The sequence below is a fragment of the Rhinolophus sinicus genome, linkage group LG04, assembly GCF_036562045.2.
Source record: "Rhinolophus sinicus isolate RSC01 linkage group LG04, ASM3656204v1, whole genome shotgun sequence".
In the NCBI taxonomy this organism is placed as follows: Eukaryota; Metazoa; Chordata; class Mammalia; order Chiroptera; family Rhinolophidae; genus Rhinolophus; species Rhinolophus sinicus.
In genome coordinates this window covers 161988299-162010554 of record NC_133754.1, presented here as the reverse complement: position 1 = coordinate 162010554, position 22256 = coordinate 161988299, and the positions used below count along the sequence as shown (strand labels likewise).

The 22256-nt window shown below is 39.6% G+C and overlaps 2 protein-coding genes across 2 annotated transcripts in view; both read right to left on the bottom strand.

The window, feature by feature from the left end:
• Nucleotides 1-10130: 10130 nt before the first annotated feature.
• On the bottom strand, nt 10131-20775 carry CAVIN4 (caveolae associated protein 4). The gene is made up of 2 exons (XM_019729237.2): nt 19971-20775; nt 10131-13517 (listed from the first exon to the last, which is right to left on the bottom strand). Exons 1-2 carry the CDS (start codon nt 20376-20378, stop codon nt 12834-12836), a joined length of 1092 nt encoding a protein of 363 aa, XP_019584796.1. The 5' UTR covers nt 20379-20775; the 3' UTR covers nt 10131-12833.
• Nucleotides 20776-20880: 105 nt separating this feature from the next.
• The window catches only part of TMEFF1 (transmembrane protein with EGF like and two follistatin like domains 1), a 70860-nt gene continuing 69484 nt past the window's right edge, over nt 20881-22256 (bottom strand). The window contains exon 10 of the mRNA XM_019729236.2: nt 20881-21997. Coding sequence (XP_019584795.1) covers nt 21913-21997 — 85 coding nt within the window. The 3' untranslated portion in view covers nt 20881-21912. The remainder of the gene's footprint in view (nt 21998-22256) is intronic.

The following is a 22256-nucleotide window of genomic DNA, read 5'->3' as shown; positions in this document are numbered from 1 at the left end:
TGTGGGTTGAATTCCTTAGGAAACAGACTCTTGTTTGCAGGTAGTTTATGGAGGGGGGCATGCTCTCAGGAACAGTGCCTGTGAGGGCTGAGGGAGGGAGGAAGGGGAGGAGGAGGGAGCTGAACAGTTGATGCAATTCCAACAGTGGCCTCAGGCAATCCTATGGCGACCTCTGGACCTGGGATGGCCCTTCAGAATTGTTCCATGCGGAGGCAAGGTGTGGGACAATCAACCTGGCACTAGATGTGGGCGCCTTTTAGGAGAGGGCATGTCCTTGGGTGAGGTCGCTCTGTTCGCTGATGGAAATTCCTATAGAGAACTAGGCTGGGAAGCACCAGCCATCAAAACTCCCAGCAGCTGGAAGGATGAGGGCCTAATCTGAAAAAGGGAACCTGGGCATCACACCATGGTACCCACTACAGCCTTCATACTCAGATTTAGTAACTAAGCGTTTTACCTGTTTCTACATTTTAATTTTCAAAATTTTCAAACTCTCTCTTCAGACTACCTTCTTTACTATTCAAGAAATACCGGTACCTGAAAGTCTAAAATGCCCCAGTCACTGTAACAGGGAAAGAACAATGGCTCAAGTAGGCTCAGTTCCAGCTTTCAAGATGCTTGCAGTCTAGTTGGGGGGTGAATAATCATCCAAATATATACTTTGAAATTATGATATGTTCTGAAGAAAAATTAATAGCAGACTGCTATGAGGTCATATAACAAGGGAGGCTTGCCCAGTGGGGGGTGGGGTGGAGGCAAGGAAAGCTTCCCTGAAGAAATGTCATTTGAGGCAGACTCTGAAAGATGAATGGGTGCTAACCAGGCGTATGTGCCTGGTTGTTGAGGTGGGGTGGGAGCGGGAGAGGTGTAGACAGGCTGAGGGAACTGCCAACGCAAAGGTCCTGAGACAGGTGGGACAAAGTATGGGAGGACCTGAAAGAAGACCAGCATGTCGGGAATGCAGAAACTGAGGGGGAAGAGTGATAATTGATGAAGATGAAGAGGCCAGATTCAGGTCAGGAGCCAGATCCTGCAGAACTAAATATTTGAGTCTTGTTTCCTAAAAATAATGCAAGTAAAAAGTTTAACTCTCTATGTCGTATAAGTGACATACCTTAGTTAAGCAGAACATTCAACTACTCCCAATCAATGCAGATAAAATGGATCAGGGATGCATGAAATGGTTAAAAGCTAAATTCTGTTCATGTTAAATGCTGGCAGCAAAAAAAAAAAAAAATTGAAATGCAGATACTATTATTACCACAATAGCCCATTTCTCTACGTCTAATGGCTGCTTGGGCTCCTCTGAACAATAATACCTCGCTGTTACTGACTATTTCTAAATGCTAGTGTACTAAGTGCGTTGCATAAATTACCTGACATAATACAACATTCCTACAAAGTGGATACTATTTACAAACTGAGCAACAGAGAGTGCAACTTGCCCAAGTTCTCACAGTCAGTAAATGGCAGAATAAAACATGGAGCCAGATATCTGGTTACAAAGCTAAAAGCTCTTGACTGTTACCCTGAAATACCCCACCTAGGTTTTGGGAAACACACCACCTCACCTGAGTGTGAATATTTTCACACTGCCTTGGACTTCCTCCCATCATGCCCTATTTACCAGATCACACTCCTTTTATAAATCAGTGCCAACCTGACTCAAGCCCAGGTTTGGGACACACACACCCTTAGACACTGCACAACAAACCACAGGCTATCTTTTGAGGGCCACCCCTAGAGTCAGAGCACTTTCTCCTGATTGATCCCACCCAGTTCTGACTTATTCTCCCCTTACCAGCCTATCATTTTGATGCCCCAATTTTCTGACAGCTAAACTCACCAGTTCTAATGGATATATGTTAGAGAAATGCAAACTTACCTGAATTTAATCCAAAGAAAACCAAGAAGGCCAATCCACTTTAATATGCTAATAACATGATTATTGTTCTATCATCCTGTTTGCGATGTTCAAGTTCACACTCTATTCTTTTTTTTAATTATATTTTTTTCAGTTACAATTGACATTCAATATTGTTTTATATTAGTTTCAGGTGTATAGCATAGTGGTTAGACATTTATATAATTTATGTAGTGATTCCCCCCAATTAGTCTCATAGCCACCAGGCACCATATGTAGTTACTACAATATTACTGATTATATTCCCTATGCTGTACTTTATATCCCCGTGTCTATTTTATAACTACCAATCTGAATTTCTTAATCCCTTCAACTTTTTCACCAAGTTCCCCAACCCCGCCTCCCCTCTGGCAACCATCAGTTTGTTCTCTGTGTCTATGAGTCTGTTTCTGTTTTTTTTATTTTGCTTTTTATATTCCACATATAAGTGAGATCATATGGTATTTGTGTTTGTCAGTCTGACTTATTTCACTTAGCATAATACCCTCTAGGACAAACCATGTTGTTGCAAATGTAAGATTTCATTCTTTTTTATGGCCAAGTAATATTCCATTGTATGTATGTGCCACAATTTCTTTATTCAGTCATCTATTGATGGGCACTTGGATTGCTTCCATATCTTGGCTGTTAGTGGTAAATAGTGGTGCAGTGAACATAGAGGTGCATATATCTTTTCAAATTAGTGTTTTGGATTTCTTTGGATAAATACCTAGAAGTGGAATTGCTGGGTCATAAGGTAGCTCTATTTTTAATTTGTTGAGGAATCTCCAAACCATCTTCCATAATGGCTGTACCAATTTGCAATCCCACCAATATAATAAAGGCCATATATGACAAACCCACAGCGAACATCATACTCAATGGGGAAAAGAAAAAGCATTTTCCTTAAGATCAGGAAGAAGACAAGGATGCCCACTTTGACCATTTTTATTCAACATAGTACTGGAAGTCCCAGCCACAGCAATCAGACAAGAAAAGAAAATAAAAGCATCCAAATTGGAAAAGAAGACGTAAAACTGTCATTGTTTGTAGATGATATGATACTATATAGAGAGAGAACTCTAAAGATTCCACCAAAAATCTGTTAGAACTGATCAATGAATGCAGTAAAGAATCAGGATACAATATTAATACTCAGAAATCAATTGCAGTTTTATACATCAATAATGTACTATTAGAAAGAGAAATTAAGAAAACAATCCCATTTACAATTGCAGCAAAAAATAAAAAATAAAATCCCTAGTTATGAAGCTAACTAAGGATGTAAAAGACCCATACTTGGAAAACTACAAGACACTGAAGAAAGAAATCGAAAAAGATACAAATAAATGGAAGCATATACCAGGCTTATGGAGAGAAAGAATTAGCAGCATTGATATGTCCATGCTGCCCAAAGCAATCTATAGATTCAATTCAATCCCTATCAGAATAACAATAGCATTTTTCACAGAACTAAAACAAATAATCTTAAAATTTATATGGAACCACAAAAGCAAAGGAAACCACCAACAAAACAAAAAGACAGCCTACTGAATGGGAGAAGATATTTGCCAATGATACATCCGATAAGGGGCAAATATTCAAAATTTATAAAGAATTCATATAACTCAAAACCAAAAGAGCAAACAACCCAATTGAAAAATGGGCAAAGGACCTGAATAGACATTTCTCCAAAGAGGATATACAGATGGCCAATAGACATATGAAAAGATGCTCAACATCACTAATCATCAGAGAAATGCAAATAAAAACCACACTGAGATATCACCTCACACCTATCAGAATGGCTATCATCAGTAAATCAACAAACAATAAGTGTTGGTGAGGATGTGGAGAAAAGGGAACCCTCGAGAACGGTTGGCGGGATCACCCTCTATTCTTAAGAGCAGGTAGTAGAATGTTCCAAATTGCAGGTTTATAAACAATTATGAAAATATCCACTAGATGTCAGCCTTGAGCCACAATGGGTTTTCCTGGGGCAAGAAGTACTCTAGTAAGGAGCAAACATTTGAATTTGGGTGATTTCCTTTGCAGTGTGAACTAACACAGGAACTGTAGTTAGCTTTTTGTATGAACACCATGGTTGGGTTTTCCAATGAGTATAAATAATTAGATCAATAAATTAGATCATATCACTGCTCACAATGTGAGCAAAGGGGACATAAGCTCCAATGTGTTCCCTTCACTAGAGTAAAAACCAAAGTCTTTACCACAGCCTATAACACCCCACTCCTCCCACTCTTCCATCCTCACCCATTTCAGCCACATTGTCCCCTGATCACACTGAAATGTTTTTCCCCAGAAATACTTGTATTGTCGACTCTCATAAGATTCAGGACATTGTGGTCACCTTCTCACAGAGGACTTCCTGGACACCCTTTCTAAAATGGCACCCAGCCTGTACCACCCCACCCATAAACCCTACCCCCAACCCTGACTTATTTTTCTTCAAACACTTATCACTGCCTGACATATTTACTTACTTATTATTAGTCTCTCACTCGAATGTTAGTTCCCTGAGAGCAGGGACTTGTCTTGTTCACTGCTTTATTCCCAGAGTCTAGACAGTACAAGGTTTATGGGAGGTGCTCAATAAATACCAAACAATAATATACAATATATAATAATAAATAAATAATATATATATATATAAAACCAAATAAATAAATGACTTTAATTCAAAGATCTTCAGAGAAGATGTCATACGAAGGTCAATTAAGTTTGCGAACTCATCCTAGAAAAAGTGCTACATACCTCATTGCTGAATATCACTATGGTCACCTTCGAAGTACACCCCTTGGGAAGCTATGCACTGACACCAGCGCCTAGTCCACCCTTCAAAGCAATTTTGGAACTCTTTTTCTGGAATGACCATCAGAGCTGTCATTATATTGCGCTTGATTTCCTGAATGTCATCCAAATGTCTTCCATTCAATATTTCCTTCATCTTCGGGTAAAGAAGTCATTGGGGGTCATATCAGGTGAGTAGGGAGTGTGTTCCAAAATTTGTTTACTGGCTAAAAACTCCCTCACAGAGAGTGCCCGTGTGAGCTGGTGCATTGTCGTGATGCAAAAGCCATGAACTGATGAAAAGTTCAGGTCGTCTAACTTTTTCACGCAGTCTATTCAGCACTTCCACATAGTAAACTTGGTGAACTGTTTGTCCAGTTCGTACAAATTCATAATGAATAATCCCTCTGATACCAAAAAAGATTAGCAATATCATTGAAACAAGTTCACGAAATTGTCAGAGCTCGTTATTCAGTCATTCATTTGTTTTAATTCAGTAAATACTTATTAAATACCTAATATTATATAAAGAAGACACTGAATTATAGGAAGTACAAAAGACATAGTATTGACGAGAAACAGTAAGTCTCTTACTCTTAACTCATAGAATCTCAGAGAGAATGCATGCACATTACAAGAGTTTACAAAAAGAACTCTGAATATGACACGCATGGCTGCCCATTATGAAAAACTATGGAAGAACAAAACTGTGATGCCTGCATTCATCTCTAGGCACTTCATTTACTACCCTGCTTCCAAAGATTGTTCAATTCTTAAACCTTCTCTGGAAGGAGGTGTTTCTGCAGAGTAGAAAGAAGTCTTTCTTTGTGGATAACCTGATTCTTCCCCTACATTTGAAACCCATTTTCTTTTGCTTTCTCTTCAATGACAACAGAGACCACCAGTTACCCTTCTCCAGTTTCCTTAACTTTTACTATTTAAAGATGTTCCTGGCTTTGATCTTTAATTCGCAGTTGAGAAAGTTGTTTTTTGCCCTGGAAGACTAGTGATTAAGTTTCATGATTTCCATGTCCATTCTCCCCATTTGTACAGCTCATGCCCCTGGGGGAAAAATGTAATAATCACTATCCTTTCTGCACAGTTTTGAGAGAAAGTCAAGAAGAAAAAGAATCTACCGTATGCATATGGCCTGGTTTCCATCAAACCATGAGAGTAAATTACAGGTTCCTTGAGACCCTAACCAATGATTTGGCCTCTTTCCAGCCCTGCTCCCTTCACAGATGCTGTCATATGGAAAGGTTGAGAGAGAGAGAGAGAGAGAGAGAGACAGAGAGAGAGAGACAGAGAGAAGTTGGGAGAGAAAGATGTTTAAGATTATCATTCGAAAGTAGTAACTTTTTAAGAATATGGGAGACTAACTGGTAAATCTTAAGTGATTTACCCTCCAACATAGATTTGCCTATAATGCCAGTGAGCCCTTTTTATGTGAAAAAAAGTATGAGTTTCAAGTAGAGAATATTTTGGTACACCTTCCTCATGGATCTACAACCTATGGTTTATTTGAATATTTTCTCTCCTGTTGAAGAAAATTTAGTCCTTTCTTTACAGTTGACGAGCGTATGCATGTTTCCCTCTGAAATCTTCTCCATCGATTTGAACTAGAGCCAGGCACATCCCATGCATAATTCTGTTCACTTATTTCTTCTCCTTATGGAAACATTCCAAATAAATATGGCCACTTGAAAGGCGCTAATACAATTAAAGAGACAAACTCATTTCAATGGATTTTATTTTCCCCTAAAACAGTATCTACATAGCCAGTTTGAGAATTTAAAGCTTATTCAGATAAAAGGCCCAATGAGACTCTGATATCAAAGTTCTGAATATTAGCCCACGAGATTATCAGGATAACGTGGCTGCTTTACAGGATTACACTGTGGGCTGGGAGTAATACCTCCATGAACTCACAGCAAGAAACTGAACCAAACCCTCCAGACTGTGGTGCTCACTGTAGTGCTAAATTTACGCTTAGAATACATAACGTTTCTCTTATCTTTTTTTTTTTTTAGTAGCAAATTCTTTTTTTTATTTTATTAAATTTATTGGGGTGACAATTGTTACTAAAATTACATAGATTTCAGGTGTACAATTCTGTATTACATCATCTATAAATCCCATTCATTTCTCTTATCTTAAAGTGAATTATATATCAGGGAGGTGTGGAAACCAGACAGCGTCTGCGGATAAAGAATTCTTACCCTTTTGATGGTAATGATAGAGTGATCAGGGGAAAATTCTTGAAATGTGAGCCTGAGAAGAATTGCTTAGAATCGCATCATTTAGAAGTTGGCCGACTTCTTCACCTACTCCTTTCTCCAAATACGATCTTTATCCACTCCTTCCTTCCAAGTCAAACTACCTGGGTTTTCTCATAGAAACCCACGGTTTCACTTCTCTGAACTTCATCTGACAAGTGTGTTTCTCCAGCCCTATCTGTGGGCTGCAGTCTGTAATACCCAGCTTGCCCACCCTCCTCCCTTGGTGCTCACTGAAATTTAGCACCTCAAGTCAATGTCCAAAACAGGCCTCAGAGGAATCAGAGCTGCCTTCACTGGGCTACATTTAACTGTACATTAGGCCTCCACAGCATAAAGCACTGTGGCTTCAAACTGGACCTTATGTTCTGACGTAGTGGGTTTTCTCAGCCTGGCCACTCTGCCTCCCGTCTCCTTGCTAGTACCTGCCCACCTGATCTGGGTTATGCAGAGGAGGCCTCCATTCCCACGGCTCCCTCTGGATGACTTTCTGAGGCAGGCCTGTGGGCTTCACTGCTCACTGAGGAAACGGACTCTGCTTCTGCCACAAACTGCTCTCCCTACTGCCACAGCAGCGCCTCCAGTCCCTCAGGCAGACAGGAGGGTCTCTCTCCTGTCTTCCGTCTAAGCCACATTCTCCTACATAATTTACCAGACGTTCTACATTTGAGTAATTTATTGGATATTTGCCCAACCAGTAATGAAGATGACACTCTGGTCTCCATTTCGCTGGCCATCCTTCTATGAACTCTTCCATCAGCCAGAACCTTGGAGAAGAGGTATGGGTTGCATCAAACCCCACCTTGAACCCCTAATACCATATATTTCTGATGCCATGATGCAGATCTAATGCGACAGACACCAAGGGATGAGAGTAGAAACCACAGTACCACAAGGAGATAGATCAGCTGCTGTAACCACGGCAGCTGACATGAGTAGTTACATGAACATGGGAAGTTGGTCTCAGCCAGGGTACCAGGGCGACAGCAGCATTTACTGCAGTGTCAGTTGCAATATGAAGCGTGGCTTTGGCTGGAATTGTCAGGTTGCAAACAACTGAGATTAGAGGGGGAAACAGCCATTCAAATAATTAGGAATAGCGGTTTTTTAGAGCACAAAATGAGCAAGCAGAAGCCTGGCCTTGAGCAAAGCCAGAGGTGGAAGAGAAGCTCACAATGGACTTGGACCTGAAAGGCAATTCTGCTTCTCAAGGACTTTGGAGTCCTGGTAGAGAGGGCAAGGCACTTGCTAGAGCCAGGAAAGGATCCCTTCAAATCAGGTTTTTCTTCAAACATAGGCAAGAGCTACAATAGCTAAACTAGGCACACCTCTAGTGTGGAAGCTTCTGGGCTACAGTCATGGCTCCCGTTTCTCAGGCTATGGCGAGGAACTAACAACCAAGGCCATCAGAGCAGAGAGTAAAAGGAGCAGCAGGAAGAGTGGGATCTTAGAATCCCCAGCTGGAATATCCTATTTCCTCTCTCAGTGAATGGCATAACCACTTGCCCAAGTCAGAGCCTGGCTATCGTTTGCTTCTCTCCATCACAACCCACATGCAAGTTTACCCTGTTCGTAGCTCTGGTAATGCTTTAGAGCAAGTACTACTCTCTTACCTGGAAATGCCAAGGGCCCAAAAAACTGGTCTCTCTGCCTCTAGTGTATCAATAGAGCAACCTTTCAAAAATGTCAGTCAGGGCACTCCTTGGCTTAAAATCCCTTAATGGCTCTCTATGGCTTTTGATATAAAACCCAAAACACCGTCACAGAACCTCTAGCTGCATCTTGCCTTAAATTCTACGTTACTCAGCTGACTCTTGAGTAGTCTTCAAATGCCAACTGAAGCATCATTTTTTAGCTATCCCTGACAGCCCTCCCCAGATTCTTAGAGGCTCTTTCTCTATGCTCCCATCATCCTTTCTTAAATCTGAGGCTCTTAGCACATTGTGCAACGATGCTGGGTTACATGTCTACCTCCTCCACCAGTGGGAAAGCTCCTTCAGCACAGAGACCAGGTCCTTCATCTCCAGATTCATGACACCTAATGATGGCTCTACAGCAGTCCCTGGCCTTGAGAAGCAGTCTAGCCTAGAAGACAGTTACACAAATTAGAATACAAGGCAAGTGCTGTGACAAATGTGTGATCAAAATTCTGTGTAAACATCTGTCATCTCTACAGTGCCACCATCTTATACACAGCACTGGTTCCGTTGCTGAATTTCTGCTTGACTGTCTCCCAGAGCGCTGTGAGCCTGAGATAGGGTTGGGAGAGGAGGAGGGGACAAGGACAGTGGTCTGGGTCATCTTTGAATCCTCAGTGCCTCACCCAGAATCTGGCATATAAAGGTGCTATATAGATTCAATATATAATTAATCATGCCCTTCCCAGGGGGTGGGAGGTGACCAAGGAAAGCTAAGACAAAATTGACATTATCACTGAACTTGAAAGTCAACTCCCAGAATGAAAGGGAAACAAACAGAATGAGCAAAGGAAAAGCATCACGTGGCAGGGCAGTCTGGAGCGCTTGACGAGACAGCTGATTTTAGGAAGATGCTCAAAGTACATTCAAAGCCTGAGGCTCTCCTGCTACTCCATTCCATCCTCTTGGGGATCCTCCAATGTCCTGAGACACTCAGTGAAGAGGGAGTTCTCCTAGATCTCCTGTCTACTTACAAAACACAGAGGGGTTCTGACCTGGTAAGGACAGCTATCAATCCTCAGGCATCACATACCTCGGAAGTGGTCACGAGAACAACACATGAAACTCAGCACTGAGACTTCTTCATTTTTCATTCACTACAGACCAGGTCCTAGCATGCACCAAATTCAAATAGAACTGAGGGTCACACCATCGTGATCATTCCCCTAGTCTAGACTCAAATATGCCAGAGTCATTTATTTGGGGATCATAAAATATATAATTTTTAAAAACAGGTTTCGATAAACGCAGCTCTAGAAAACATGTCTCAGAAGAAAAAAGGCCCAGGAATTTCATATAATGGAACTGCACCGTTAATTATTCTGTGTAATATTTTACATGACATGACCCATGCTTTTCAGCTGACAGAAGCACAATAAACGTCAGGCCTTGGTCTAAAGCAAACCCTTAAATGGGGGGTACAGGCAAAGAACGAAGTCAAAATGAAAACACTGTATTTTGGTTTGTACTTTTAATCTATGAAAACTCGTTCAAAGGAGTTTACACACCACAAACACAATCCCAGCAGTTGAATTTTCACGCACCTCTTATTACTGTTTCACATTTGGTCTTCTCTCTCTAACCTATGAGCCAGAACCAGGCCACCGTAAACTCCCAAGAAAGCTCTGGGCCATCATGTGCAGGAGAGTTGCACTTCCAGACTCCACTCTGCCCACCCTATGGAATAGCAGCTTAGCTGGGAGTGGGCTCCCTGCCCTCAGTGTCTATGGGTGTCTCATTTTCTGCCTCATACAAAGAAAAGGGGGTAAACCGTGCTAGTAGTTTTATTTGAACAACTTGTTTAAAATCTAACGTGTATAATTTCAAACACCGAGAAGATTAAAATAAGCATAAAATCTGTTCTGTGTCATCTGAAACTTTTAAAATAAGGAATGCTGATTAGAATATTCCTTGCATTAAGTGGGAATGTGTGATTTGGCAGCCCATTATAAATAGATATTCTTTACATCGAGAAAACGGGGAAAGGAGAAATAAAATATGAATGCAAAATTAGGAAATGTCCTAAATATGAGAACTATTGAGAGACAGAAGTGACATGAGGGAAAAATCCTAGTCCAAGAGAACAGTACAAGGTCACCATGAACCTCTGGGGACATGACATTGTTGTAGTGTTTCTGGGTTTGCATAAAGTCTACCATGATGAAAAGCTGACCAGGCTATAATTCCTTCCTCCTCAAAATTCAAATATATCTATATGGGAAATGTTCTATAACATGTCAAGTCTGGTTATATAATGGGTCAGTAAGCAAACAGACATGACAAAACTTCCTTGACCGTAATATTTGCAGAAAAATATTTTTGCCCAATTGATATTTACTCCGCATAGGGCTAGAAATAAAGAAAAAGCTTGTAACTTCTTTACCTTCTTAATCTAGAAACATACCTATTATAAGAAAGGTTACTGTATCAAATTCACACCATACTATTTGTATTACTAGTAATAATATTTACAAATAGGACACTGACGTCAAACTTTGTAGTATCTTTTTTAAATTCAATTTTATTATGGCTTTAAGGAAATATGTGATTAGGCATCCAAGCTCTTTTTAAATGATAGTAACATTTTCTAAATTACTCATTTCAAAGTATTGTTCAATGCTGTCTACACTTCAGTTTTCAATATAAAAAGATGAAATGAACCATTTATGACTTTATGCATCATGCAGAGTGAAGAAGAAATGATGCTGAATCAAATGTCCACACTCGAATAAATATCTGGGTACCTGGGTCAAATATTTGAAAGTTGATTTGCTCTGTGTGTGTGTGTGTGTGTGTGTGTGTGTACAGTTACTATAATTAACTACTACATGAGCACCCAAAACTGATCCGAAAGCTTACTGTTGTCCAAATTCAATAATTCCATCATTTCTTCCCTATTACAAAACTAGAAGATTTAAACATTACCAGAAGTGCAGACCTTGTATGACTGTTTCTCTCTTTAGCAAGAATACGTACGTCCGGATGGGCTAGACCTAAAGCTAACAGGAAGCTGGCTCCCTCCCAAAGCAGCTATGATGAACTCCTATGAACACTCTTTGGCCAGATGAACCCTGAGGGGTTCACGCTCTAAAATAGAAACATCTGAGGTCATTCCCAAACCTACTGTTGAGCTGACGTTAGGAAGGCCTCATGAAGACACAGTTTCATGCTTCACACTGCTCAAACAAATGTTGCTCTAGTCCACCCTAGATCTAACTCGAAAGAAAATTAGGAAAGAATTTTCTAGGAAACCTTTTACTATTAAACCCAAGGTTTGGTTTTAGTCTTTGACAAAAAAAGATGTCACCCAAACATTTATTTTTCATTCCTGATTCTGTGAAAAGGCTTCTGAAGACCAACTGTAGTTTCTGGCCAACCTACGTCCTCACCAATTGATGCTCAGGGCTTTTTCAAAAGGTGTGATTATTTCGATTCCATTTTTGAGGAATCAGCGGGGCTTGTTTTCTCTGGATGTGTTGTTTGTTCCCCCAGAATGGACAAAGTCTCCTTCAATCTCACAACAGTCCTCTGAAACTTTTTCCATTTTACTGATGAGCTTATTAGCACACGATTTGTCAAGTAGCTCACTGTTGGGTAAAGCTGATGACAGAACCAAATGCTCAAGTCCAGAACTTCAATATTTTGTATACAAAAACATCAAAAGGGTATGTGATTCCTAAATAACAAACACATCTGTTGATTTGAACATATGGATGATATAGTCCACATGTGAGGAATTCCCCCCAGCAGTTGGCCACATTTATTTAGACCAAAATTGAGAGTTCACTTGCAGATGATGGCCAGAAATTTGCCCTTTACTTGTTTTAGATTACTAAACACCTCACTGACCCTCACTAGGAATCTATTTTTCTGGTGGGCAAGAGAAAGGAACTTAAAAATCCACACCTCCTGTTAGAGTGGCTTGAGAGAAAGCTGCTAGAATCTTATAAGCCCCAGGGGAGAAAAAAAAGAATTCCCAAGGAAGTTACTAGGAAATGTACATAATACTTGTATTAAGATTTTAAACAGAAGAAACAGTCGTGCCATTTATTATTTCCTATGTAGCATATAAATGTAAATGACTATACTATTTAAACTAGACCAGCGTGATTCAAGTTTATACTTAAAAATATATTTAATTCCTCTTTATGATGACTGCTTTAAATCTAGCAAAAGAGATTCATCATCATCTACTTTCACCTGGGGTTTAAAAGTAACTTTTAAAGGCTCGGGAGTCGGGATTTCCCCTCCTTCTCGGGGAGGACACACGGCCCTGGCTTCTTCCTGGTCTGTTTCACTGAACTCCTCAGTGTAGAGCTCACCGACCGGCCCCAGAGGCTCGCCCCTGGCAGTGATGTCCACCCCCATCTCCCTGACCTTCTCTGGGCCTTCCGCCACAGTTCGGCCTTTAGCTTTCTGAAGGCTTCGCATCTTAAAAGTCTCCCTCGAGGGAGCTGCATTAGAAATAGACTTCTTAAATCTTTCCCCTGACTGTTTCAGCCTCTCCCCTGACTGCCTCAACCTCTCCCCTGACTGTCGTAGCCTCTCTCTCCTCTCGGGGGTCACTATTCTCGTCCTAATGCGATTAACTCTCTTATCCAAGTTCTGCCGTGTCTTCTCCATGTTTTCTTTGGAAAACGCCTTCTTGATATTATCGATGCGCTCCTTGCCTGACTTTCTAAGCCTGGCAGATCTGCTTTCTTCAATGTAATATTCTTCATCCGAAGACAGATCGATTGGGGGATCAAAGATGACGTCATCCTCCTCTTGATTCTCCGTTAAGTTCTTTTCTTTAACAATAGAGAGGGATGTGGGACACTGCATCTCCTCCTAAAGGAGAGAAAAAGAAAGTACGGTAGAGATGCGTTCTTTTACCTTTTGCCACACCTTTGCAGTCTCCTCCACAGGTTGTTCCTCCTCTGCCCACTCCTGAAGTGTTGGTATTTTCCCGCGTTTTTCTCTCCTTGGCCCTTTTTTCTTCTTCATTTCCCACGCTCACCCTCAATAACGTTATGCAATCCTCTGCCTTCAGATCCAATTGCAAGCAAAACCATAAATATTTTCTCTTCAGCCTTCTTCTAAGGTGAAAACACAATTTTAAATAACAGACATTTTAGATAAATAAATTTGTACTAACCAATGCCACCACATTAAATTAGAAAAACAAAAACAAAAACATGATGATACAAATGCACATTAAATCTGATAAAATTTAAAAAACATAATCACGGCCAGGCTTCTCTCCATGTAGATGTAACACAGGCATCTCAAACTTACAGGTCCTAAACTCCAGGTCCATCCATCCTCCTCTCCACAGCTACTTCTTTTCCTGGACCTGTCAGCACCACGCCAATACCCATCCAGGTGCCACCCAGCTGGGAACCTCAGAATCATCACCCCAAATATTTCCTCTCCTTCCCATCCCCTACCCAACTGCTGAGTACTGTCGATAATACCGCTTAATAACTCCTCTGTTCTCTCCTCCTTGCCTCTACCAATGTCTTAATTCAGGTCCTTGTCATCTGAGGCCTGAACTTGTGCAATATCTTTACCTCCAAAATATCACCTAAGCATCTCCTAAGAAATATTTCTAAAGCATACCTCTGATTACATCCTTTCTCGATTTTAAAACTCGGGGGAGCTCATCAATACTCGAAGGATAGAGTTCAAATTCTTCAGCAGGATTAGAAGGCTCTTCAGCTTGAGCTAAGCCACTTTCCCACTCTTCCAATCCAATAACACATGAGCACTCTCAATTCCTCAAACACACAAGAAAACATTGTATATGTGGTTCTTGCTCCCTTAAGTGCCCCTTCACCATTTTCAGCTTTGTAAAAAGAAAATTTTCCTTCAAGAACAGATTCAAATGTCCCCAACTTCCCCCAAGCGGCTAATTCTGTCTCCAATTTACACCAAAATGACATATGCATACCTCCATTTATAGTATTTATCAGTGTTTGAATAGAATTGGAACTCTGCTTATTTATAAATGTCTCCCTGAGGCTTTCACTTGATGATAATAAGTTCCATGAAAGCAGACATGTGTCTTATTTGTTTTATGCCCAACACAACTGTTGGATCAAGTGAGAGGCTTATGCCTTCATCCAACAAATGGTTACTAAGCACCGACCATGCACCAGTCAGTGGTCTAGGAACTGAGAACCTCCTGCCAAGAAGACAGAGCAAAAGAGCTTATAGTCTTGGAGAGAGAGAAATAAACATGTTCAGTGTATAATATGTTGGACGGTGATAAGAAGTAAGTGAAAAACGAAGCAGGGAAAGGGTGCATACAGCGATTGGGGAGGATGCTTGTTAGACCTCACTAATACGGTGACATCCCAGCCTAGACCTGAAGGTAACGCATATATCTGGGAGGGAAGGAGAAACAGCAACGCGGGCACTGTGGCTGGAGCAGAGTGATCATGGGCAAAAAGAGAAGGAGAGAGGGTCAGAGAGGTAGCAGGAGGGCCAGATCACGTAGGGCTCTGTATCCAATAACAAGGACCAGGGCTCTTATTTTGAGTCTGAGAGGAAGCCTGTCAAAGAGTTTTGAGAATAGTTAACATGATTTGACCCGTGTTGTCAAAGAATCACTCTGTTGAAGACAGGCTATGGGGGCAAGGAGGGAGACCACTGAGTTAAGTCAAGTGAGAGATGGATCAGGGTGTTGGCGGGGTAGCGGTGAGTAAAGGTCTGATTCCCACTTCACTCTGAAGGTAGGAGCCAACAGGATTTGCTGCCAGGTTTGGATGTGGAGTGTTAGACAGTGTCAAGGATAATTCTCAAGTACATGGCCTGAGCAACTGAACGACAGATTTGCTATTGAATGATATGAGGAAACAGCAGGAGGAAGCGACTGGAGGGGAAGGATGGGATCTAAACATGACTGTGAGATGCCTGCCCACTGGACATCCAAGCAGAGATGTCTAGTAGGCAGCTGAATACCGTGTTTCCCTGAAAATAAGACCTAGCCAGACAATCAACTCTAATGTGTCTTTTGGAGTAAACATTAATATAAGAACTGGTCTTATATTATGTAAGACCGGGTCTTACAGTAAAATAAGACCAGATCTATATAATATAATATAATATAATATAATATAATATAATATAATATAATATAATGTAATACCAGGACTTATATTAATTTTTGCTCCAGAAGACGCATTAGAGCTGATGATCCAGCTAGGTCTTATTTTCAGGGAAACACGGTAGGTAAGTCTGGAATTCAGAAGGGAGATCTGGACTAGAGAGAAAAGTTTAGGAGTCATTAACATAAAGATGAAATTAAAAATCATGAGACTAGATGAAAGAGATCTCCAAGACATTAAGGAATGGGTCTATACTTCATTATTCAAAAATTGTGACTATTCACTCTGAGGCGGGATAAAGACTATACACTGCCTTGTGCTATTTCAGATCAGGTTTGCCACCAAGAGTTCAGGTCAAGCTAGGTCTGCTGCCAAATAAGTCATAAAAAAATTTACTTTTAGAAACTTTTGGATTTTGGTGTTACAGGTAGATAAGTGGATTTTGGACTTGTAGATAAAAAGGAAGAGATGAGAAAGACCCCAAAGAAGAAAGAGCAGCCAATGAGGCAGGAGGAAATCCAAGAGAGAATAGCATCCCCCAGAAGCCAAAGGAAAAGAAGTTTCAAGAAAAGAGGGAGGGACCAACTGTCAAATGTGTCACAGGATAAGGATGAGAATTGGATTTGGGAACGTGACAGATACTGGTGACCTTGAAACTAGCCCAGAAACACAGCTGCTAAAGGAACCCAACTCACTATTTAGGGATTATTTCTAAAACTAAACAGGAAAAACTTTAAAGATCATGAGACTTTTCATTGAACCCATGAGTTAAAATTTCTAAAAGAAATTTTCTCCTACAGAGATCGAGATTAAATCTGTTCAAAAAAATAAATAAGTATGAAAGAAATATATTTACACGTATTCCAAAACCTATCAGCCTGATAGTTAAGAAGGTATCCTTGGAACCTTATTTCTTTGGATACATATTTAAAATTAAAATCTTTGGCCACAGGATTGGAGCGTGTAGGAACTAAAAAAAAATAAAATAAAATAAAAAAAAATAAAAATAAAAACAGGCAGGGTGGGCGTCTCATAGCTTTCTGATGAATCAGAAGCAGCAAAATTATTCCTCTCTTTTCCTGACACCTGCTGCAGGGAGTAGCTTCAACAACCCTGAGTGGGTTGGCATGTTCTGAGAAGGTTTAGTTAAAAAAGGGAGGAGCCAAAGAATCATTACTGCTGGGTAGGGGGAAAACCCCTGACAATCCTGCTGTGAAATCAGATACAGCTTACCTCAGGAATCACAGACCCTTCTTCAGCTGCAAAACAAACTATCCAAAAGCTGGCTTTAAAACAAATCAGAACAGAGGTAGAGTCAGAGAAAGCACTTGTCATGTCGATCTATTTGTTGCAACTCCTGTGAGTCACAGACAGCATGAGTCAATGGTGAATACACGGTAATAATAATTGAGGATTATTGGGTTGAATTACAGTTTATTTCCAAATACAATTATTATATATCTTTTTATGTGAAAGTCCAGGTAAAAAGAGATGATTTTTAAAACAAGTTCATTGGGTACGAGTCAAGTGGCCTTGACTGAATACCAGCAATATAGCTAGGGGAATGTGGACTATGTAAAGTCTGTGACTTATCATTAGGAAATGGTCAAATGTCTCACGTGGTAACCACAAGCATGTGGTTAGTAATCAAAGTGTTAGAATGGTAAGATATGGTAAGACTCCTGGCTGGCATAACGAGAAGGTCATCAAGGTGAAAGTATGCTCAAAGAGAAATAATTGTGTGAGAAGCACTAGATAATTTTTTTAATACCAATGTCCAGGATTAGATGAAAGCTCCGCCATACACAACGGTGCGAGATAAAATACCAATAAAGAATGCCACCAAAAGATAGATCCAGGGAAAACTTTTTGAGGAAAGACCCAAATGGAAATGAACATGTCCTATAGCTGCATTACGCAGCTGCAACTTAATTTTAGTAGAAGGGGCATTCTCAATATAACCACAGATACATAGTAAATATGAGGACGAATTATAAGAATCTCACTGCTAAGAATAACTGTGCGAATGTTGTATAGTGTTCTACCATGGAATGAAGCATCAAGTCCGAGTTCTATGTCCATTGTTATTTGCCTTCATCGTTTCTCTACAAGCGCTCCCAGGAACACAGACAGCAACTGGTTGTTCACAAACGGCTACTGACCCTGAACAATTTAAGTACGCAGAAAGTTCAGAGCACTCTATCTTCTTACCAGGAAAGAGATCTGATCTAACCCAGTGCCTTTCAGTTGCCTTTTTGTACTATCGTCTATTCGTTCAAGTAATGATGGAGGCTTAAAGAAAGGGGAAAAAAATATAATAGCAAGTTTCAGGGAATATAGAAACATCTTAACTTTACAAACAAGAATAATGTTAACAGGCAATTAGAGGAGGAGGCAATTAGATGTCAGGAGGCAATTAGAACTTTTCAGACACTTCTTTGCTTTAGTCTGTAAATCTTGACTGGGACCTGGTTCACTATTGGCACAAAGGTTCTCAGGAGAAATGCTGGATACCAGAAATATTTGCTGGCCTGTCCCATGCAGGCGGAGGGTGATATATACGCATTAGTGCGAATGCCCTTGGAGAGTGAATTGAAGAATGGATACTGCCTTCTCCAACACCAAATCTACATCCCCATTACACACACTGACATTGGGACTGGCCTCGGAGAGTAAGGGGACTGAATTTTGTTTTCAAATTTTTAAGTGTGGAGGAGGGCTTCTAGGGACCTGGAAGGAAAGGGAAATGGTAAAGGGCTTCAAATGGAATAGTCCAGACTATCTACCTTTGAAATAAGGGACACTTCTCTCTCCTCCCCATTCTTCTTCCTAAATAACCAACAGGCTCTTAAAAACAGATCCAAAATACCACTCTGTAAATTTATCAGTCAACATGGGGTGTGGAGAATTGACTAATGTATAAAGAATTCTGTGGGGAGTTATGGCCCACATAGCTAGTATGTTACAAAAATCTGCCTACATAATCCAACTGTGTCCCTATTTTATTTTGTTTTTATTTTTCTAGGTTTTTTTCCTATGCATATGGACAGCTATCCATTTTAAAAATACAGTATGTTAACACTGCGTATGTGCAACAACAAACATTCCCGAACACAATACTGATTTTATACTTAGAACAAATTCTTTGACATGAAATTTGGGGGCCAAAAGCTTTGTGAATTTTTAAGGTTCTTAATACAAACAAAACTCCCCTCTAGAAATGTTGTACCCATTAACACTCCTACCAGCAGAATATCCAAGAGTTTGTTTTTTCTACCCTTAACCTCTGAGTATGTTTTAGTAACTGCAAATATTTAGAAGTGAAATTCTGCTCATTCATTTTGTCTTTTGTGAACTGTCTGATCATGATGTTCCCGTTTTTCTACCATGGGAGGAAAGTTCAACTTTTTCCTTCTGATTTGTAAGAGTGTTAAAACATATTATAGATATGATGCAGTTGCCATGAATGATCGTATTTCAAAAAGTGAATGTCAACTGGATAGCAATATAGGGACTTAGCTCAGCATACAATGCCACACACAAATTATTATATGAAATCAGCAAAGCGTATTTGTAATCAAATGTAAGCAATCACTAGCGTGACTCCTACATTTATAAAACTATACTAATAAGAAAAATAAGAACTGCCTGATGCATTACGAAATATAGTTTTTCTTATTATTGACTCATATGTAAAAGTTTCAACAGACAGATTATATTCTGAAAAGCTGACATTTTGCTGTTTAGGACTTCCCTGGCTCTCCATAATACAATAAAAACCACCACACTGTGGGGTCACTGGTCCTCAGTTTGTTTGTTTATACAATACAGAGGTGTTACACTTAAAATACAGACTTCTAATATTCTAAAGTCTACAAGACTTCAGCTAATATGGCTAATAAGCTGAAAGAGCCTTACCAATATTAAGTTTCAAGGGCAAAAAATAGCCTCAGCTATGACCCACAGTTCACATTACACGAAATGGTTGAGAGGCTCAAAATACTGATCCGATCGTATGTTAGTGAACAGGGAAATGCTTTTATCCTGAGATTTCTGCCGATACGGAATTCCACTACATGAATAGATACAGGAGTCATGATGCAACCCTGGAAACCTCTGACAGGACTTGGTGGCAATTACGGGAGGCGAGAGATTACAGCAGTAATCAAGGTAAACCCGACTGCACGCTTACCTGGAATATCACCACACGGAATTTGTTTTTCTTCATTATCTCCTCTTGCTTTGTCTCAACGTTTTTCACGTGAATTTGTTGCTTCTCCACCCGGGCCTTCACGTCCTTAATGTGAGCACTGACTTTTTGGGTTTTCTCAAACAATTTGTTAATGGCATGGCTTGTATTGCTGTGTGACTGGGACAGCTTCAACAGGTCAATCTGAACAGACTTCACAGTGTTTCCCATCTCCCGGTGTCTCTCTTCTATTCTCTTCTGGCTGGCCTGTACACTGTCCACGATGGCGGCAACTTTGTCCAGCACTGTCACAATGGTAAGAGCGGCATCTTGGTCTTCATCTTCTGTTACACCTGACAGGCGATTCTGGTGGATCTTATCGGCATTTGAAGCAGAGCCATTATGTTCCATTATATTTATTTCTCAGTGAAAGACGGCCTATCACGATCACTTCTGGCACTTAGAGCAAAAAGTTCGCTTGATAACAGGCAACGGGGTTGTTTAAAGGGTTGGAAGCCCCACCCCTGGAGACTGGTCAAGTATTTATAACTACAAATACCCATACGTGACTGTTCTGCAATATGAACCTTTGCAAAGCACTGGGGACTGTTCCAAACATGCTTAGTGACTGACTAAGGGACTCAAATAAGACTGTGGACAGAAGAGGAAAACTTTTTTCAAAAAAGTTCACTAAAGCTACTAAAGTGTTATTAAGCCTAGAAGTCAAATGACCAAAAATACAAACTCCAAATCTTGTGTAAAGCTCTTGTTTTGAGATAATTTCCAGAAGTATTTGTAAAAGCAAAGGGGAATTTTGAATTAAAACCTGCTTTTTCTATTAATTTCACATATTTGTGCAATGACATATCAATCTCAAAGAATGTAGTAAATAAACACACCAAAACAAAGGCCATATAGTGAAAACATTATATTATAACATGCTTTTCCAAATCAAATATTAAAATTAATATTTAATTTTGAACATATTCTTAAATTCTACATGCATACTTCTGAATATCTAAACTACATGTTAAATGGCTGAATATATTCTACTCACACTTCAGATCTTTAAACACCAACAATCTATTAAGATAGCTACTACTACAGGACAAATTTGGATAGAGGTCTTAGGTAATTTTTAAGCTCACTTTGAGAGCACCAATCATTAACATTTTTGTATTTTATTCACAAACACTGATACGATTTATTCATGTTAAAACAAATATTTTCTTTAAAAATTAATGTGTATTAAAATGGTTTAACTGATCGAGTAGGCTTTATTCCCATCTGTTTGTTAAACAGACTATTTTTACCATATCTAAATCTACTTTTCAGTGATTTGTTCCATCATTACTACCAGATATCTTTTTGAATTATCAGAATTACTTTTTTCAAGAGAGGAATAATCAAATTCCAGTCCATACATCTTATAAATATTTTACATCTAACACACACAGCTTTACAGTTCATGCGATAGGCAGTGTCTAAAAAAATCTGTTACTAAAGCTCAAAAACATTTTAATGTCTATTTAAACACAGTGTCTTCTAAATTTTTGTTTTGTAAGAAAAGTAATCTGTAAACATCTTTACCTTTAGTTCATGCTTGGTCATTTGCTGTGGTCATTGTGGAAGAAGTGGGTATGACTTTATAACCATTTGTGAAGTGGTCCATCTTTGCAAAAATATTACATTCCATGGGTAAAGAACAAGTCTTAGAATTACCATGTGGTACAAATTTGTGAAATCAATTTTTGCATTTAAAAACATAAAACAAACACTGCTAAACAGTCCAAAACTGTTGTAGTTGAATATTCTAAATACGAGCCAACAGTACTACACTAAAAATGTCCAAAAATAAGGCCTCTGAAATAAATATTTCCATTCTTTAAAAAAAGACATAATAAATGTATATCACATGGTCAGTGTACATATAAAAGTCATCACTTTAAACCATTCTGGATGACGTATCTGAAGTAAAATGACCTAGGTTTTGCTTCTGTCGTCGTCCTCTGTTGTTTTTAGGGCATTTTCTGTTGAATTAAAAAAAAGAAAAAAGAAAAATGTCATTTTGTTTACGATATTTCAAATGGTTTCAAAGTAATGTACATTTCACACATAACATCATATTGCATACAATCACATGAGAGGGAAACAGGATACTTAGTTGATGCAAGACAAGGTGAGAACCAACACATCAGACAGTTGTTTTCCCAACAAAGCTGGGAGGTCAGAGGGTTAGACACATGATGCAGATATGGAAATAAGCAAAATTCATTTCCAGGGTCTCTA

Coding starts and splice junctions, on each gene's coding strand:
- CAVIN4 (XM_019729237.2), bottom strand. CDS start 20,378: ATGGAACATAATGGCTCTGCTTCAAATGCCGATAAGATCCACCAGAAT. Junction 13,518..19,970: donor TCCGTGTGGTGATATTCCAG/GTAAGCGTGCAG, acceptor TCTCTCCTTTAG/GAGGAGATGCAGTGTCCCAC.